Here is a 20,884-nt window from a genome sequence, read left to right as displayed (position 1 = left end):
GAGCCATATTTGGAAGTGGCGGTACTGAGTACCAGTGCATACTGGCCCACTTAAAGCACTGCTTTCCTTTAGTAAATCAACACCACAGGCTGAAGGCAAATAGTGGCTACATCTTTACCTACAGAAGAGGATTTTCTGCTGTCTGTGGGTAAAAAAATAAGTTGCTGCCGACTTTACTTTCTTTTTCTTTCAGTTGCTACAACTAGATACGTTTAAAAAAGCACAAGTTTTTTTTTTGTATTACGGCGTCAAAGATACTACAGTATAGCATCATAGTGACTGCATTTGTGGAAAAATAGTTGAAATAAAAGTTTGGATTTGAAGTAGAGAGTGTGTTGCCCATTATGATTTGTGTTTTATTTAATGTGAATTTAGCTACATTCTATATACCTGCTGGTAATGCAGTTTTGCTCTGTACATATCAGTGCAACCAATCTTGACATTAGAAACCATTCATGGACTTAATGTAAACCTCCTGCAGTCCCCTGTACAGCAGAGTTCAGATTGTGAGAGGGAGAAGCAGCACAAAGAGACAGCCATTTGTGCCGTAGCACTTATGCTGCTTTCAAGTAATATCCTGACAAAAAGTGAGAGTGGAATGACTGAAAGATGAGACCATCAGTCTGCAGCTTCTCATTTATTATCCCGTCACAACCTAGGAAAGGGACATTAATGCACTGCAGTAAAGAAAAGTAAGGTCTTTGTGCTTTTTGGCAGGGCTGTGTAAATATCAAGAATAAAATGGACAGAAACACAAATTATTTAGGAGATTCAACAGCCGGTATATATATATATATATATATATACACACACATATACACACACACACATACATACACACTGTATGTATATATATACTGTGTGTGTGAATATATATATATATATATACATACATACACAGCTGCAAGAAAAAGTATGTGAACCCTTTGGAAGGATATGGATTTCTGCACAAATTGGTCATAAAATGTGATCTAATCATCTAAAGCCCCGTACACACGCAACGATTATCGGACGACCAATCGTCCGTCTTTTGTCCAGAGTTGTGTTTTGTTGGTTGAAATGTGCCTAGACTGCACACGAATTTTTTCGCCCAACAAAATTCTACTTCAGAAGTGATGTCATGTGTTGGTTTGCTTTCTTTGTGTTCTTTCTTCACTGAGCATGCCCAGACTTGCTCATCAGATTTTTCCCAGTCGAAATCTATACTGACTGCACGAAAATCGGCCGTTGTGTTGACGGCCAACAAAAATTTTATAGTCTGCACACCAGATTTTTTCGGCCGAAAAGTCGGAGTTGGTTGTCGGAAGCATCATACTAACAAGCCGAAAATCGGCAGATCGTCATCGGACGAAAATTCCCTGCCAATTTTTGACGCGTGTGTATGGGGCTTAAGTCACAACAATAGACAATCACAGTCTGCTTAAACTAATAACACACAAAGAATGAAATGTTGCCATGTTTTTATTGAACACACCATGTAAACATTCACAGTGCAGGTGGAAAAAGTATGTGAACCCCTAGACTAATGACATCTCCAAGAGCTAATTAGAGTGAGATGTCAGCCAACTGGAGTCCAATCAATGAGATGAGATTGGAGGTGTTGGTTACAGCTGCCCTATAAAAAACACACACCAGTTCTGGGTTTGCTTTTCACAAGAAGCATTGCCTGATGTAAACGATGCCTTGCACAAAAGAGCTCTCAGAAGACCTACGATTAAGAATTGTTGACTTGCATAAAGCTGGAAAGGGTTATAAAAGTATCTCCCAAAGCCTTGCTGTTCATCAGTCCACGGTAAGACAAAATGTCTATAAATGGAGAAAGTTCAGCACTGCTGCTACTCTCCCTAGGAGTGGCCGTCCTGTAAAGATGACTGCAAGAGCACAGTGCAGACTGCTCAGTGAGGTGAAGAAGAATCCTAGAGTGCCAGCTAAAGACTTACAAAAGTCACTGGCAAATGCTAACATCTCTGTTAGCGAATCTACAATACGTAAAACACTAAACAAGAATGGATTTCATGGGAGGATACCACAGAGGAAGCCACTGCTGTCCAAACAATACATTGCTGCACATTTACAGTTTGCACAAGATCACCTGGATGTTCCACAGCAGTATTGGCAAAATATTCTGTGGACAGATGAAACCAAAGTTGAGTTGTTTGGAAGAAACACACAACACTATGTGTGGCGAAAAAGAGGCACAGCACACCAACATCAAAACCTCATCCCAACTGTGAAGTATGGTGGTGGGGGCATCATGGTTTGGGGCTGCTTTGCTGCGTAAGGGCCGGGACTGATTGCTATCATCGAAGGAAAAATGAATTCCCAAGTTTATCAAGACATTTTGTAGGAGAACTTAAGGCCATCTGTCTACCAGCTGAAGCTCAACAGAAGATGGGTGTTGCAACAGGACAATGACCCGAAGCATAGAAGTAAATCAACCACAGAATGGCTTAAACAGAAGAAAATACGCCTTCTGAAGTGGCCCAGTCAAAGTCCTGACCTCAACCCGATTGAGATGCTGTGGCATGACCTCAAGAAAGCGATTCACACCAGACATCCCAAGAACATTGCTGAATTGAAACAGTTCTGTAAAGAGGAATGGTCAAGAATTATTCCTGACCTTTGTGCACGTCTGATCTGCAACTACAGAAAACGTTTGGTTGAAGTTATTGCTGCCAAAGGAGGTTCAACCAGTTATTAAATCCAAGGATTCAAATACTTTTTCCACCTGCACTGTGAATGTTTACATGGTGTGTTCAATAAAAACATGTGTTTTATTTGTGTGTTATTAGTTTAAGCAGACTATGATTGTCTATTGTTGTGACTTAGATGATGATCAGATCACATGATCACATTTTATGACCAATTTGTGCAGAAATCCATATCATTCCAAAGAGTTCACATACTTTTTCTTGCTGTGTATATATATATATATATATATATATATATATATATATATATATATATATATATATATATATATATATATATGTATTATATTTAGCGGGATGCCTGACGTACAGCTTTAAGGGAATATTCATCTATATAATCACACAAGCACACAATGATCGTTTTGAACAGAAGGGGATTAATCCGACAGCATGTGGGAGAAAACCAACTGACGCACAGAGTATACAAATCCAAGCAAATATTTACCCAATGGTATTTGAGCCCTGAACCAAATACAGTATTGTGCCATTTATATACGCAAAATCTATACACAGACAAAAGCTGTGCCACATGCAAAAGCAACACAAAGTACCGGATTAGACTGGCAACTTGCGTGATGCATTTTTCTTATAACCAACACCTGCCAAAATGTTCTTTTATATTGGATAGAACAGGGAAGGGTTAAAACCCATCATATTTTTAATTGCAGTCATTTATTTTTTTTTAATTTTGGTCCAACAGGATGTGGTGGTATATTTCTCCAATGGGGACACAGACAAAGAAATAAAACCACATTTTTAGCATAGTGGGGAAAGATAATGACTTCTGACAATGTTTTTTAGTAGGTCTGTGCTCTTATGTCCCAGTGTACTCCTCATTTCTTGAATGGGCATCATATGCACAAGAAGTGAAAATCAGTACTTACAGGATCGGACGGGACTGAAAATCTTCCTGGTTCATTCTCTCTGACTGACGGATTTTCAAGATCTCGGTATAGCTGAGGTTCTGAAGTCTACTTTTGAACTGGTCCAGAGAACTTGGTTTGTTTGTGAGTGCTCTCATGATCTGTTCTTTCACGACTTGCATCACCTACAGAATAAACAATTAGAAATGCTATGAACAGAGTATACAATCACTTCGTGCATGGGCAGGTAACATTCTCAGCTTCCTAATTAAATGTGCCTCATTAAACTTTTATAAATATCACATAACAACACATTGTACTTATTCGGTCAAAGCCAAAGGTATACTTAATCTGCACATAGACCCAGGTTATGGACGTTTAACTATTTACATATTTCTAACAAGCTGTTAAATGGCGTTAAACTCATAATCTCTGTTCTATAGCTGCTTTTAATAAAAGTTATTAATTGTCAAAGATCGCAACCAAGATTGTAGGTCCCCATCGGTTGCTTACACGTTAGAAGGCAGGCAGGCTGTCAAGATTTGCTCTCATATAAAAAAGCTAAAATTTCAGTACCTATGTTGTGAAATTTGAAAATGAATTTCATCATAAAGCTTATAGATACACCGAGATTGATAAGGGCTTGCTTTAAAGTGGTAGTAAACTGCAGTTGTTTAAAAAAATAAATAAATAAATAACTGCAAGGCAATGCCATAATGTGCTATTATGCATCGCACAAATGAAGCCCTCCAGCACTGCGCCATCACCACTAAGAGGGCTGACGAATTTCCCCGGTCTTCCTTCTGGGTTTGTGGCCTCCGGCTACATGAGTGGCCAGGGGCGCAATGACGTCACTCCCGCGCATGTGCAAGGGAGCCGCCGTTTATGGCATGGGCTCTGAAGGTCCTTGAACCATATGCCAGACCTTCAGAGCACATGCATCGGCAACATCATTGGCTGCATGCACTCTTTATATCTCCTAAACAGTGCAAGTTTAGGAGATATTCACAGTACCTACAGGTAAGCCTTATTATAGGCTGACCTGTAAATATTTAATTGTGTATGATTTGGCCATAGGTTAATTTCAAAACAATGGGGGGGGGGGGGTAGAAAAGTCTAAGAGTGTCTCAACTGGAGTGGAGCCAATTAGCTGGTAAATTTTAATTTTATAAGCTGTGTGGACAAAATGCAAGATAGAAACTGACTGGTTGGTATGGGCAAAGGTACTGGTTAAAAAAGAACTGGTTTCAGAAACTATTTATTAATTTCCCCCAGTGTATTTATTAATATCTGACAATTTGGATATCATATAGGGAGCTGTATTTAGGCATCACACTGTCCTAGGCACACCAGAATGATGAAATCCTTTTGTATAAGCTCTGTCCCTTAACACAACAATATCAACAGAGCTCACGGGCGCTTAATTCACAGTAGTTTGTCTGTAAAAAGCAATCTATTAAGATGATCTTTACAATCAGTTGCTGCTTTTAAAAATCTTCATGTTTATTGAAAAACCACAGTGTACAAACACAGATAAAACCAGTTGATGTGTTTCAGCCTACAAGGCCTTAGTCATAACAGTAGTTATGACTAAGGCCTTGAAGGCTGAAATGCATCAACTGGTTTTATCTGTGTTTGTACACTGTGGTTTTTCAATAAACATGAAGATTTTTAAAAGCAGCAACTAGTTGTGCAGATCATCCTAATGGAAACTCTGCCCATTGTTTGGTGAAACTATTTTAGAAAAACTACTAGAGGACACATGGTTGATTTACTAAAACTGGACGGTGCAAAATCTGGTGCAGCTCTGCAAACAAACCATAAGCTTGCAGGGTTTTTTTGTCAAAGCTTAATTGAACAAGCTGAAGCTAAAAGCTGACTGGTTATAATGCACAGCTGCACCAGATTTTACACTCACTTTTAGAAAATCAAGCCCATGCTGTCTACTAAGGCCCCTTACACACTTGCGAGTCCATCGGCGGACTCAGTTTTTCTCAGCGGGGGATCGATCCGCCAATCCCCCCGCTGAGCAGGCGTATGGCAGCTCTGTCTTTGCGCTGTGTGCAGAGACAGAGCTGTCAGGTCCACTTTGTTGACTATGGGGAATCAGATGAGAACCGTCCCGCCTGGACGGATGGAAAATAGGGTTTCCAGTCGTCCAGATTTGACGGACCGGATCGGATGTCAGCGGACATGTCTCTGCTGAAATCCGATGCCCCATAGAGACGCATGGGGCATCCGTTCAGATCCGCCTGAAAAACTGGCAGGTGGATCTGAACGGTCCGCTAGTGTGAAAGGGGCCTAACATTTCACATCTAGTGTGTTTTTCTGTACAGACCAACAAACTAGAGAATGGAGAGAAAGTTATGTTTCTATAGCTAGCTATAGTGAGTCCTATGACTCCTCATATAAATACCCATGCACACACCTCCCTATATAGTTAATTTGCTAAATTTGATCATAAATGTATAGAAATGGCCAAAAGAGGGAACCACCATAAGGAAGAATAAATATCACGGCAATGAGGACCATTAATCTCTTCCGGACCGCCCGCCGCCTTTTTACTGCGGCAGTGCAGCCCTCCTGCGCAAACCAACGTAGACCTACGTCGGTTGCGCGCCTGCAGCTAGGGACTTCCGATTGCTGCCTGACACCCACGATCGCTCCCCGCTGTGAGAGAAGAACGGTCAGTTGTTGTAAACACAGCTGACCGTTCTTCTCCCTGGAATGATTACAGAGCCCCTGTGATACTTCTATATAGGATCACAGGTCTCTATGATCATTTCACAAGCCCCACCCCTCAACAGTTAGAATCACTCCCCTAGGCTCACATTTAACCCCTTGATCACCCACAATGTTAACCCCTTCCCTGCTAGTGTCATTACAGTAACAGTGCATATTTTTTAGCACTGATAACTGTAGTATTGTCACTGGTCCCCCCAAAAGTGTCAAAAATGTCAGTTAGGGGTCCGATCTATCCGCAGCAATGTCGCAGACCCCCTAAAAACCGTTGATCGCCGCCATACTAGTAAAGAAAAATAAAAAGGATATACATCTTTCCCCTAGTTTGTAGACACTATAAGTTTTGCGCAAACCAATCAATATACACTTATTGGGATTTTTTTTTACCAAAAATATGTAGCAGAATACATACTGGCCTAAAAAATTTGATAGGATTTTTACATTTTTTTTTATTGGGAATGTTATATAGCAGAAAGTAAAAAATATTGGGTTTTTCTTCAGAATTGTCTGTCTTTTTTTGTTCATAGCAAAAAAAATAAAAATCGCACAGGTGATTAAATGCCACCAAAAGCATGCTGTATTTGTGGGGAAAAAGGACATCAATTTTATTAGGATACAGCGTCGCATGACCGCGCAATTGTCAGTTAAAATAATGCAATGCCATATCGCAAAAAATGGCCTGGTCATTAAGGGGGTAAATCCCTCTGGTCCAGAAGTGGCTAAAGCAGCCCATGGATGAGTCAGCAGATTGAACGAAAAAAAAAAAAAAACTGACTTGATTACCCCAACAACAAACTCAATATGGATGGCATAATTCTCCCAGCTGAGCTATTGTTTTCTGATAGTGGGGAGATGTCTCCGCTGTCAGAATACACTGACCAGCATTGGCAGGTCTATACCCTGCAGCGCAGATGGAGTGGGGAAATCACACTGGATGGTTGTACAGAAGTCAATCGGTTCAAAGTAGTAGTGAACAAATAGTTCAAACTTTATGCCCATGAATGGACTGAAATACTGATGGCCCTTGCTGAATTGGCAGAATTTCAATCCATGTATTACTGTCTTAACACGGATCTCCACCTTTTCCTTTACCTGCTTCTCTGTTCAGCTGGTAGGAGTAAAAACAGTAAGAGCTGTGAAAATGTGAAATAGACTCCCTCCAAAGGTGGTTCTGGCCAGCTCACTAGATTGCTTTAAAAAAAAAAAGGCATGGATTCTTTCATAGGTGTAAATAATATAACTGGGTACTAATATTTATAGGTAAAGTTGATCCAGGGAATATCGGATTGCCTCTCGGGGGATCAGGAAGGAATTTTTTCCCCTGCTGTAGCAAATTGGATCATGCTTTACTGGGGTTTTTCGCCTTCCTCTGGATCAACTGCGGGTAAAGGATTGTGTATATGGGATTGTATAGTTGTGTTATCTTTATCGTTTTTTTTTTTTTATTGGTTGAGCCAGATGGACTAACTATGTAACTATATATGAAGTACCATATACCTGATGGTTAATCGAAGCAGAGTAGGATCAAAAGAATGATACGTCTATGATGCTGGGGAGAAGTTGCTTTGTCTTGAATAGGCAATACACAGGTTTGATATAAGGTGACTACACTACGGTTTTAGGGAGTATGGGACCTTGCTTTACTGGCTGCAACACAACATTCGGTGGACTGATGCAGGCAAAACAATTCACATGTATATATTTCCACTGTGTAATTGGCGGTTAGCCTGGAGTGCAAGTCAGATTTCATGTTAATTGTATGCACATACACACTCAACAGTCAGCTGGCATTCCTCAGGAGGCACATACACAGTTGATATGAGCAGTAAAAGTTTTACCAATGCCATCAAAGTCTACAAAATAAATACATGTGTACTAGCCTATGAACTATTTCCATGGTAACAGTCATAACAGCTGAATATAAGAACTAGATGCGCTTTTTATTGCTTGTCATTTATGTTTGCTTAATTGTTACCAAGAAGTTAAGTAAATTAAAGAAAAAAGGAGGAATCTTTTGCACACTCCATGCTGAAGAGTCAGCAACACTTTAGAAGCAAAATTTATTTTTACGTAATTAGTAATCGGTATGCTTAACTGCCCAGATTTAACAAAAAAAATAGCTTTTTATTAATTTGATGGCTGTATCATACTATGCACTAAAAGCTGATTAAAGTATAAAATCCTAAGTATCCCAGCTGTGTTCTGTTACTGGCACATTAAGAAGGCATTCAATATCACCAGCCACCCGCTACTGAAACTCCTGGAATTAAAGTCAGTTTAGGTAAACACAGTTTATTTGCATCAACTGATGGGCTCAATTCTAGTTGCAAAATATAATCAGGTCCTTCACAATAAAGTAGGATTAACATACAACTAGAGCTGTACTCCAGGAATATGTTAAAATATAAAATAATTCAACACAGTTATGTATTTATTGTAAAAATATAATTATGCATATTTTCAAGTAGACCTAGTCCAGTGATAGCAAACCTTGGCACCCCAGATGTTTTGGAACTACATTTCCCATAATGCTCATGCACTCTGTAGTATAGTTGAGCATCATGGGAAATGTTGTTCCAAAATATCTGGGATGGCAAGGTTTGAGGCTTAAAGGAATTACATGTTTAAAAAAAAAAAAAAAAAAAAAAAATTGGCTTGTGAAGAAGAAAATTTTGAAAATGTAGAGGGTTCGCTTGTTTTTACTAACTAAAGATGTGGTTGTACTATAAATATCATCTACAGCAGAGCTGAGACAGGGGCATGCAAACAAGAAAACTAGTAGCCAATCAGGTTCAGCACAAAACACCATATTGGGCATTCAATGCATAATAAATATACTACTTAACCAAAGTTACCTCACCATTTTATATCCATATGCACCTAACAAATGACATAAACAAATATATTCTTAGATATGTCAGACAAAGTGCAACAATTTTCTTCTAGGTGTCCTTACTGTAGTTAAAAAAAAAACAAAAAACCCCATTAGTGAGAAAATGACATCAGTTAGTGAGTGTGGTTAATATGATCTAAGACCTGTTGATATTAGGGCTGGGATATTACATCAGGTACAACAATCACTGAGTCACCATGGTGGCTGCATTCCTTTTCTTTTATTATTATTATACAGGATTTACATAGTGCCAACAGTTTGCGCAGCGCTTTACAATGTGAGGGAAGACAATACAGTTCAAAACAGGAGGAAATAGAGGGCCCTGCTCGTTAGAGCTTACAATCTAGAAGGGAGGGTCAAGTGAAACAAAAGGCAATAACAGTGGGGGATGGGTTGATGGAGAAAATGGAGGTACATTTGTTAGGGCTTGGTAGGATAGGCTTCTCTGAAAAGGAGGATTTTCAGAGATCGCCTAAAAGCTAATAGAGTAGGAGATAATCGGACAGATAAGGGAAGGAGTTCCATAGGATTGGAGAGGCTCTGGAAAAGTCCTGGAGGCGAGCATGGGAGGAGGTGACAAGGGGGCTAGAGAGCAGGTGGTTTTGAGAAGAATGAAGAGAGCGATTTATCACATTTGTTTTCCTTTATTTTCCTAAAAATTTCAGATGGCAGGTAATCCTGCCATTAAACAAAATAACTAAACAACCACCACGCAGACCACCCTAGTGTGATATCTAATGAGTGGCTGGTAGCATAAACATGTGTCCCCACATCAAATGAATTAACAAAAAATAAAGGCAATGCAACACTACTCCGAACCAATAAAGTGACCACATATTATTAGTGCAAGTATTCGTGTTTTGCACTAATACTTTATGGTCACTTTATTGGTTCAGAGTAGTACTGCATTGCCTTTATTTTTGGTAATCCTGACATTAACACACTTCCTGTCCTAGGGTGACAACCATACAGAACACTGTTGTCACCTAAGGACAAGGAGTGTGTTAGGACAACATAACACCTGCTCTTCTTCATAACAGGGTCAGGTGTTGTGTAGTCCTTACTGTAGTTAAAAGCATTAGTGAAGAAATGATGTCAGTTAGTGAGTGTGGTCGATATGATCTGAAATGTGCTGAGGTTGGGGCTGGGATCTTACAACAGCCCAATATATCCCCATTATACACATATCACTCAACTTTCTTAGATTGGCAATATTCCCTTGCCATACTCTTGATCACATGCAACATGAAGAACTGATGTACAAGAAAAACCCACTGAGGTTTTTTTCATCTCTAATTTTTTCCTAATATTGTACCTATGTTGAAACTAAACTGATACAATCATTTAAAGGGGCTAGATGAAAAGTGTAGTGCAATATGAATACTTTGTACAGTAAACAGTGCAGGCTTATATACAGGTCTGTACGGCACATCTAAGAGGGTGGAAAGGTTGAAAGGGACACTCAGATTAGGTTCCAAAAAGAGGAATTGTCCCTCCAAATGACAGACAGATGGAGCTAAAGATTAAACACAGTAAAGGTTTCAATCTCCCTTCCAAGCCCCTTCCAAATCTACTGCCCTCGGCCAGACAGCACCGTGGACTGCTGCCTGGCTTGTCTGGGGCTAGGAAAATCCCTTCTGTTGCTTGACATATCCACTATTGAGATTTGGTTTAAAAAAAATAAACAGTTGGGAGCTATGATTAAACACAAACAGTAAGTGCCTCAGCCATCCTCTGGGCTCCTTCCAAATCTGGTGCCATTAGCCTAACAGCATAACAAGCAGCATCCTGGTTTGCTTGGAGCTAGAAACATCCTTTCTGTTGCTTGAGATAAGTGTGTCCAGCCATGCAGTAATGGTTACTTTTGAGATGTGGCTCCAAAAGAGGAACAGTTGGGAGCTGTGATTAAGCACAGTCAGCAAGTCCTTTAGCTGCCCTCCGGGCCCCTTAGGAATCTGGTACCCTTGGCCTCACAGTACACCAGGCATCTGCCTGGCTTGTTGGAGCCAAGAACATCCCTTCTGTTGCTTGATTTAAGCATGTTCTGTCATGCAGTGATGGTAACTGAGATCTACCCATCATTCCCAGAAACATTTTAAAACCGAAAGGAGATTTACGCTACCTTAACCAAACTATAGTGGAGCACACCATGTGTATTTGCTCTTTAACATACTTTTTGAAAATTTTGTTCAACACAATTGTTGAACGCAGTGTTTCTCAGTCTTTTTTTAATCAAGGCACTCTTTAAAATTCTGCACTATGTCAAGGCACCCCATTCTCAAATGTGAAAAACTACACTAATAGTTTTACATATCGCAGCAACATCCACACATGTAGAACACCCAATGTTAAGCCTCATACACACGCACCGATTGTTGGCCGACCGATCGGCCGTCTTTTTTCCAGTGTTGTTGTGTTGGTTGAAATGTGCTCTAGACTGCACACAAATTTTGTCTGCCAACAACAACCAACTGCAGAAGTGATGTCATGTTCTGGTTTACTTTTCGTGTGTTTTTTCTTCTCTGAGCATGCCCAGTCTTGCTCATCACATTTTTGTCTGCCGAAATCTGTACTGACTGACGAACAATCAGCCGTTCTGTTGACGGCCAACAAAAATTTTATAGTCTGCACACCAGATTTTGTTCGGCCGAAAAGTCACAGTCAGTTGTCGGAAGCATCATACTAACAAGCCGACAATCGGCCGATCGGACGTTGGCCGAAAATTCACTGCCAGAAATCGGTGCGTGTGTACGGGGCTTTAGAGTCAATTTGTTCTTCCAAAGCAAAACACAGCTTTGCAAACTGGTACTAATTAGTATTCAAACTTTTTTCTTCCTCGCTCAGCTAATGTGACCTCAGTGCTGACAGTGTGGGGCAAGGGAGGGGCAAACAAGGATGCTATACAGGTACTTGATGTCCTCCTTATCAACTTTGTTAGGAGGCCAGTGAATAGAAGGTTGTAATGGTGCACAATGAAAACCTGTAGCTTTCTTTAACCCCCCTGGTGGTATGATTCTTTCCGATTTTAGGTGCTGAAAGCGGTACCATTATTTTGCATGTAATTATTAAGAATGAGCAGCCCAAACCAACTATTTACATATGATTTTTTTTTTACTGTGCGTTCTTCTTTATAACATCTCGGGTATGAAAAAGTTTGAAAGACAAAATCATAAATGATAATATAATAAATAACTATAAATAAGTTAAAGTACGTATGTATGTATATATATATATACACATATGTAAATATATATATATATATATATATATATATATATACACACACACGTATATATATATATATATATATAGATAAAAAGTACAGTAAAACTGCAGGAAAGGGCACTGGGGGGCAACTTATGTGAATTTATTTTATTTTGTAATGTATCAGTGTGTTTTACTGTTTGAATTTGCCGCCGGTTCCAACCCCCTGCGAGCGTCACGTCGCAGGAGACAGAAGCCGGGGCACACAGAGCATCGGGAGGAAGATCCGCCGCCGCACACCGCCGGGATACATCGCTGGATCCCGGGGACAAGGTGAGTACCCTCTCTTACAAGATCCAGCGATCTTCCTAGCGGTACCCCGAGTGTGGCTCGGGGTTACCGCTTTTGGCACTGAAATTTAACCCCGAGCCACACTCGGGAATACCGCTAGGCAGGTTAATCAAAAGGCAGGCTTGATCCACACAATTTATGGGCAATTTTTAGGAATTTTGCCAAGGCACCCCTGAAAAAACCTGAAGGCACCCCGGGGTGCCTAGACATCCTGGTTGAAAATGGCTGGTCTAACACAACAAAGAGATCTGTGAATAGCAGTCACACAGCTTTAATTTTTTTTTTAGAAGAAATAATAATTTAATTTACTTACACGGAATATCATTTGGAAGGAGGCAGTAGTCTCATATACAAAATAGGGTGAGCCAAGCTTGAATAACAAGAAGCTATGACATTACTATAATGTGATTTTGTTTCATGCCCTCAAGGTGAGCTAAGCCAGTATGACAGGGACTGCATTAAACAAAGCTTCAGTCTTAGACCAGAGTGATTTGCTATGAAAACCTATATAAACTTGCTTATTAGTTAATTGAATCCATGGTCAGCAAGCATTAAATTATTTTTTACGATTTCTGACAGAGCCCTTGGCAAAATATATCGTCTGCATAAAATCAATGGACTGTGTTAAATCCAAGAAAACCCAATTTACATTTAGGCTGAAGGGTCTTGTTCAGTAAAGTCAAGTTTATTTGTTTAGGACTCATGGCATGGATAGTGTTAATGGTTATTTTAAAGAGAATTATCAGAAAAAAAAACACCTGAACATATAAATATTGTAGAAATGCTTGTCTTGTCTAAAAATAAAACCTTGGCGTATGCATTAAATGTCTTGTATCCTGCAGGTATACTTGCTAAATACTTTAACTAAAAAATGTAGAATTTTCCCTCTGGTATTCTTGGTATCCTTTCTTTATAAAGGTAAATGTGGAAACTGCTGACTTCTTTCTGAAAATGCCGATCAGTAAAGCTGATCCCCTGACTTCGGCACTTTCTTGGTTGCTGACCTGGAACATGTTTGCAGGCAGTAAAGTCAGAGTTTATTCTAAACTCATTATTGAAAAATGTGTTCCAGGTGAGTGATTGAGGAAACAGTAATTGCAATCTGATTAGCATGACAGTCAGACAGCTAGCATTTTCAAAAGAAGACAGGAATGGAAGCTTCCATTTTCTTTTGGTACACGTTTTCACCAACTTCAAGTTGGAGAGGTACAAAAGAGACAGTACTGTGTACTACACCATTTTGTTTTAAAGAAAATTGCAACTAATTAAATAAGGTAAACAAATATAAAAAAAATAATAATAAAAAGTAATGTACAGTATATTTATATATACTGTATATATCATTCAAGCAACTCAAAAAAAAGATTACATTTTTTGCAAAAAGCAGCTGTAATGCTCACCATACATGTGAATACTGAGGGAATGTGGTATTATCAATTGCACCAATTGATAATTTTAAAGTAGAGCCATAGGTTCAAAAACAATATTCAATATTTAAAGTGCAATTGTGCCTTTTCAGGTGCAATCAAATTTGAGTATATGTTATATTCAATTGAATATAACATACACTCAAATTTGATTGCACCAGAGGCACAATTGCACTTTAAATATTGAATATTATTTTTTAACCCTATGGCTCTACTTTAAAATTATTTATCAATTGGTGCAAAACAAGGATAGTAACACCTCACTATACCCCATTTCTGAATTTAAGCATACACTTAAATTGACAGCGAAATTACCAGCAGTTGAGTTTTTTATAATCACAAGGGCAGGCGCGGTATTTCATATACACACAATACTGAGGGAATGTTGTTTTTTAAATGGAATTGGAAATAGTAGACAATTCTGAAATGCCTACTTCCTAAAGACCTTCACAGCGCGCACATCATGGCACTCATAAAGTACGCCTGCTGGTGTGCATTTGTACATGCATTGCAAAGCATTCTTAAAACACAGTGCAGTACTTTTTTTTCTGACTTCCATGTTATCATTAGGCATGGAGGCACCTTGCAATGTGTTTCAGATAGCTGGGATGTGCTGTGAAAAAAATGCAATATGTCCAATTTTTTTCTTTTCAGTGCACACCAACACTGAATTGAATCAATAGGGCATAATACAAATACCTTGTTCTTGCATTGGGACAATGTTGGGCAACGCAACTCCATGCCGTTGGCATGAATGAGCCCTTAGGAATAAGGTAAAAGATAAAAAACATACATACAATTCCATGCCTGAGTGTTTGCTTCAAATTTATAGTAACACTATTTGGAAGTTGTACAGTTATTTCTGGTGCTGAACCTAGCCTTAATTTGCAATTAGTAACTTGTAAAAGCTTCAGTTGATTCCACAAACATGCTCCTGGTATGCAAAGCATGCTTAACAAGCCACAGAGGAATGCTAAAGAGCAATTTTAATGCAATTTTAAAAACTACAGGGACTCAATAAATCCAGCAATGCAATGCATTTTAAAAGCCAATCCAGCTTGACACTGTGGATTAGGATAATCCTGTAGCACTGAGGTTTTGAAAATATATACTTGGAAAATCACCAATGGATAGAAAAAAAAAAACAATCTGCATATTTAGCAGGTACTCAGTGTATGGTTTCAGATGGAAATTTTCAATGCATATTCACCAGCCAAGAAATTACACTTAAAGTAAACCTGTACTGGGGAAATAATGCAGCCTGCCATGGGTGACCTCTTGCCTGTCTCTGGCTTCAACTCCTGAGCCACCATATTGTTTCTAGTTTGCAAGCACCGAAATGAAGAAAGTTGTGGGTAAGTCAGGATACCTTATCAGCACAACTGTGTTAGCCAGAAATTAGTGTCACAGCTAAAAATCTGGCAGTTTTAGGGGAGGTCAGCAATTGCAGCCAACTTATTACACAACATACAAGTTTCCTTAAAATATCTAAATTCCAATTTCCATAGAGCAATAGATGATTGTCACTAGAATAGGCATTGGAAGTTTTCCCTGTATTCCTATTCTGACAACATCATGGAATTTTGCATTTCCATTACTTTCCGTTCCGATGACAAATGGAATGGGTGAATCTCTCCAATGGGACATCAATTAAATACTGATTTAATAAATGTAAATCAAGGGTTAATTCTAATTGAAATGTGCTTTGTAAGGTCTTCTATTGTAATGACTCTGAATTGGCAGCTCACAAACACAAAAAAGGTCTTTTGGTTGGAATCTAGAGGTTTCAGAAAGACAACAGAGCACAGCAATGGTTTAGGAGTTTACAATATTGATTACGTCATCATATAAGTCCAAGATGAAAAGTTAAGGTGTTCTGGGTACTAAAGGGTATCGTGTTGAATGGGGTGAATGAATGTAGACTCAAATAAAATATAAACTTGGGTGAAGAATAACTCATTATCCATGTTCACATTTCTGTAGCTAGTGGTTAGAGCTTTCCCCAGAATGGTATATCAGGTAGCTTCTACAATGCTCAGGCTTATTGTCTTGGACTTCTATGACAAAATAAAATAATTTTAAAAATCCTATATCATTGGTGTGGTGCCCTCTTCTTTTCCTGCATCTTCTGATTTGCATAAATATGTAAGGAAGGTTTCAACACAATAACCTTAACTCTAAAATGAATGAAAGTTTTGGCTTTATACTGTCATGTCGGTTGCAGAAAAGTCAATTCAATAAACATATCAAATGCCATGTGAAAGATTTCTGTTTTCCTAGTATTTATGTTATGCATGCTATTTTATCTTCCTTGTTATATAACAGACTTCTGCATAAATAAAAATGAGATCTGGGACATTCTGCCATACCAACAGATGTTTTGAAACTAGTGAAAAAATTAATAATGCATTTTTCATACTTAATAACATAACATAATCTCCAGATGTTCCTAGTTATATCACACCATTATTTTAGGAAAATCACTGTAAGCACTGTTTACTGCCCATCTATCCCTATACTAGCAATGCACCAAAAGCACTATTTCATTTCAGAACTACACTTCTGTGAAAAAGGGTAATTTAAAAGGTCCTAATGGATCTCTAGCAATTCATTCTTTTATGGTGAATATCAGTTTTAAAGTTTCACAAAGCTGCTGGGATCTGCAATATTTTGATATTTTTGAGATGAAAGAAATATTTACTGTATATACTCGAGTATAAGCCGACTTTTTCAGCACATTTTTTTATGGTGAAAAAGCCCCCGGCTTCTACTCGAGTGAGGGTCCTACTCACCTGTTCTCCGGTGCAGTGCGCATGCGCCTCCGGCGCTCGGGAAAGCCCGTACACATTCAGCTATTCCCGGGGCAGACATTGCATGCGCGGTGGCGTGTTGGCACCATTTTTAAGTGTAAGGTGCTTCACCGAAAGGTAAGTGAGACTCCTCCGCAGCCCCTGCATCTTCTCAGGAAATGCAGTCCTGCGGGCATGGTATAGGAGATTCTCCTGTACCATGCCCACAGCACTGCATCTCCTGCACTATGCCCGCAGCTTTGCATCTCCTGTACCATCTCCTGTTTCATGCTTGTACCATTTCCTGTACCATCTCCTGCACCATGCCCACGGCACTGCATCTCCTGTACTATAAAATAATGGGTGGTGCGCTATATCAATATATTGAGTATATATTCCAAATAATAACAATCAATACAAAAACCTCAAATATAAACAAAATGTATAGGTGCAAAAAGATAAATGGTGAAAAAGTCCCAAGACACAACTGTGTCAATAGTAGGACCACCAACAGTGGTGTGTTGGTGACAGGTGAATATGTATTCCAAACAATACCAATCAATACATAAATAAAATATATATAGGTGCAAAATTATATGGTGTAAGAAGTCCCAAGACACAACTGTGTCAATAGTAGGACCACCGACAGTGGTGTGTTGGTGACAGGTGATAGTTAATTCAATTGGTGAGTTGAAGTTCCCTCCACCTGCTGGAATTCCTCCTTACCGGACGGAATAGAATAAGTGCTTTTCTATGGTGAAAATAAACGATCCTGGTGCCCAAACTGAACGAAGTGCTCCCCACCGTGCATTCACAAGAGCCCGTCAGGCCTCTTACCGGATAAATAGGGTTATCATGCACTGCTCACTGCTCTCAGATCCAACCGATATTGGCAGCCACAATGGATGTAGAAGTCTTATACCACTCCACTGTTCACAGTCGGGTAGATTTCTATGTTCAGACAGTACTCATGGTCACTTGTTATAGGTGATTAAGAGGATCGTTTCGCTCCAACATTACATGTAAAAGAATAACTGCCCATGGTGCATTACCCTTGATATTACTTTATTAGAATAAAAGATTGCACTTACATGTATGAGGAATAGACTTCACATAGGATTACAAAGCGTTGAGGGATTCCTAAATATTGCCTGGGTCCGGCTGCAGCTCGGATCCTAGGCGACGTGGTGACGGCACGCCTCCTGCCTTTGTACTTTTGTAATCCTATGTGAAGGGAACTTCAACTCACCAATTGAATTAACTATCACCTGTCACCAACACACCACTGTCGGTGGTCCTACTATTGACACAGTTGTGTCTTGGGACTTCTTACACCATATAATTTTGCACCTATATATATTTTATTTATGTATTGATTGGTATTGTTTGGAATACATATTCACCTGTCACCAACACACCACTGTTGGTGGTCCTACTATTGACACAGTTGTGTCTTGGGACTTTTTCACCATTTATCTTTTTGCACCTATACATTTTGTTTATATTTGAGGTTTTTGTATTGATTGTTATTATTTGGAATATATACTCAATATATTGATATAGCGCACCACCCATTATTTTATCACTTATCATTTTCATCTGGTAGCAGCATATCACAGACCAGCGCATTTTTTTCTTCACATCTCCTGTACTATCCCCGCAGCCCTGCATCTCCTGTACCATCTCCTGTTTCATGCTTGTACCATTTCCTGTACCATGCCTGTACCATCTCCTGCACCATGCCCACAGCACTGCATCTCCTGTACTATCCCCGCAGCCCTGCATCTCCTGTTCCATGCCCGCAGCCCCTGCACCATGCCCGCAGCCCCTGTTTTGGGTCTCGTTTTGGTCCAGTTGGGTCCAATAGCTGCTGCATTTCCCCCCTAGGCTTATACACGAGTCAAAACGTTTTCCCAGTTTTCTGTGGTAAAATTAGGTGCCTTGGCTTATATTCGGGTCGGCTTATACTCGAGTATACGGTATGTTTTTTTTTTTTTTTAAACTAAATTTTGCTAAAAATTACAATTAACATGTATAAAAGCTTAGAGGAAAGCACCAAGAAGTTTAATGGATAGGGCAGTGGAAAGTAAGGATGTACTCACACTGGGCACGGTGGAAACAAATTATGCCCAAATTCGATTGTCCCTGATCCCCTGATTGGCAGGTCTGTACTCACTTTTTTAAAAAAGTTTTCCCAGGCATGCTTATGTCATAATGTTTGTAAGATAAACCACAGTAATCTTTGCTTCCACGCTAAGTGATCTTTGGAGAGTTCTGCGCTCAGGTATGGTTTAAGCTCGCACTGAAGTGAACCATACCAGACTTCAAATGAACTGTGCCATGGACTACCATTTCCAAGTGATCCCTATTGGGAACTATACTTTGCATTACTATTCTTTTCACTGTTTTACTGAATAAGTTAGACTTTTAGAAAACCATTCTTCTGAGATTTATGGCTCTATTTTGTCATCGATTGGATATTTCGAAAAGTGCTAATGCAAGGTGTTGCACATCTAGAAAGGAAAGGACCTCAAATACAGATTCTGAGACATCGGTTGGAACACGGAGCACAAGCTGTGCAATATGATCTACATCAGGGCTCCGCTTCAAAGCCCACCTCCAGGCATAGAGGAGATTTTGACATATTCTAACACGTAAACAAATGTTACCTATGTTCAGATGTATTTAATGCCTGGATCACTGCACACGTCTCAGACTAGTGTTGCCCCCACTCACAGCATACATGGCGTTCTTTGAATGGCCAAAGGAAAGGGGGCGGGTGGAAATATTACACTAGATTTGCAGTCTGAGTCCCACAGCTCTCATAACTGGAGCAATCCAAAAGTACAGATGGAGGCTGTTCGTTGGAGGCCAATCATTGATTATAACTGAACACAGGTAATGTATATATATTTTTCTACACAAAAAATCTCTGTGCTTACAGTTCTGCTTTAAGGAACCCAGAATCAAGGTGAGCTAAAATAAAGCTGAGGTCTAGGTAGACAACTAAACCCCACTGCAGCAGCAGAACAACTTGTTAAAATTCACAATCCCAGTCTACTAATTGGACAATGAAGGAACAGCAGTACACTGAAAAATCATGAACTCTGCTCACTACTCCTTTTAGCACATATGCATGCAGCACAGTCTGATTGGCTGGCATTCCCTAGTCCAGTCTAAGGGGCCATACACACTATCAGATTATCTGAAGACTTTTGTCTGTAGACTTACCAAAACCATATAATATGAGGTCAAACCTAAACACTTTCAATTTGTATGCAATCCGGCAGGCCCTTGCACTACATAGAAAAGGTAAATCTGAAGGAAAAAGTCTTCAGATAATCTGATAGTGTGTATGGCCCTTTAGTGATGCTATACAGGGGAATACAGGAGGCCGATATTAAAATCAATTTAGGCACCTATTTTAATCACATTTAAAAAATAAAAATTTCAGTGAATAAATATATGCATTAACTGGTGTTTGCTGTCCTTTAATCTGTTTCTCTGAATCAACTGCTGTTACCACAATTTGAGTTGTCGATCAGCAAACGATATCCCAGAGCAATAGTGTTCTTCTCCTTTTCAGTTTGGGGACAGAAGGGCAGTTGGCAGCATAATGTGTTTATTTACATTGCATATAATTGCTTGCATCCTAGATGAAGTGTGTAATGGTAAATTTGACTTTTGCTATCGGAATTAACTACAAGTAGCTGTAGCTCATGGTGGCAGCTGCCTGAACATAGCACAACTAGCAGAACAGCAGAGATCACATCTGTGTATTCAAAGTGTACATCAATATCATTGGAGGCCATCTGTTGTGTGCATGGCCTCAGGATTGCATAAACTTGTTTATGGTCTGCAATGTCAAACTGTCAAACGTATAAGAATATACAAAGGCACAGTG

At 39.4% G+C, this 20,884-nt stretch overlaps 1 protein-coding gene across 3 annotated transcripts in view; it reads right to left on the bottom strand.

The window, feature by feature from the left end:
* ELMO1 (engulfment and cell motility 1) overlaps positions 1–20,884 on the bottom strand; it is a 604,300-nt gene that overhangs the window by 91,956 nt on the left and 491,460 nt on the right. For all 3 annotated transcript variants that reach the window (XM_082257836.1, XM_082257837.1, XM_082257838.1), the window contains one exon: positions 3,596–3,759. In XM_082257836.1, the coding sequence (XP_082113962.1) occupies positions 3,596–3,759 (164 nt within the window). The remainder of the gene's footprint in view (positions 1–3,595; positions 3,760–20,884) is intronic.

The sequence above is a fragment of the Pelophylax lessonae genome, assembly GCF_965119305.1.
Source record: "Pelophylax lessonae genome assembly, chromosome: 5".
Lineage (NCBI taxonomy): Eukaryota > Metazoa > Chordata > Amphibia > Anura > Ranidae > Pelophylax > Pelophylax lessonae.
The sequence above is the reverse complement of the archived record's forward strand: the minus strand, read 5'-3'. Positions and strand labels throughout refer to the sequence as shown.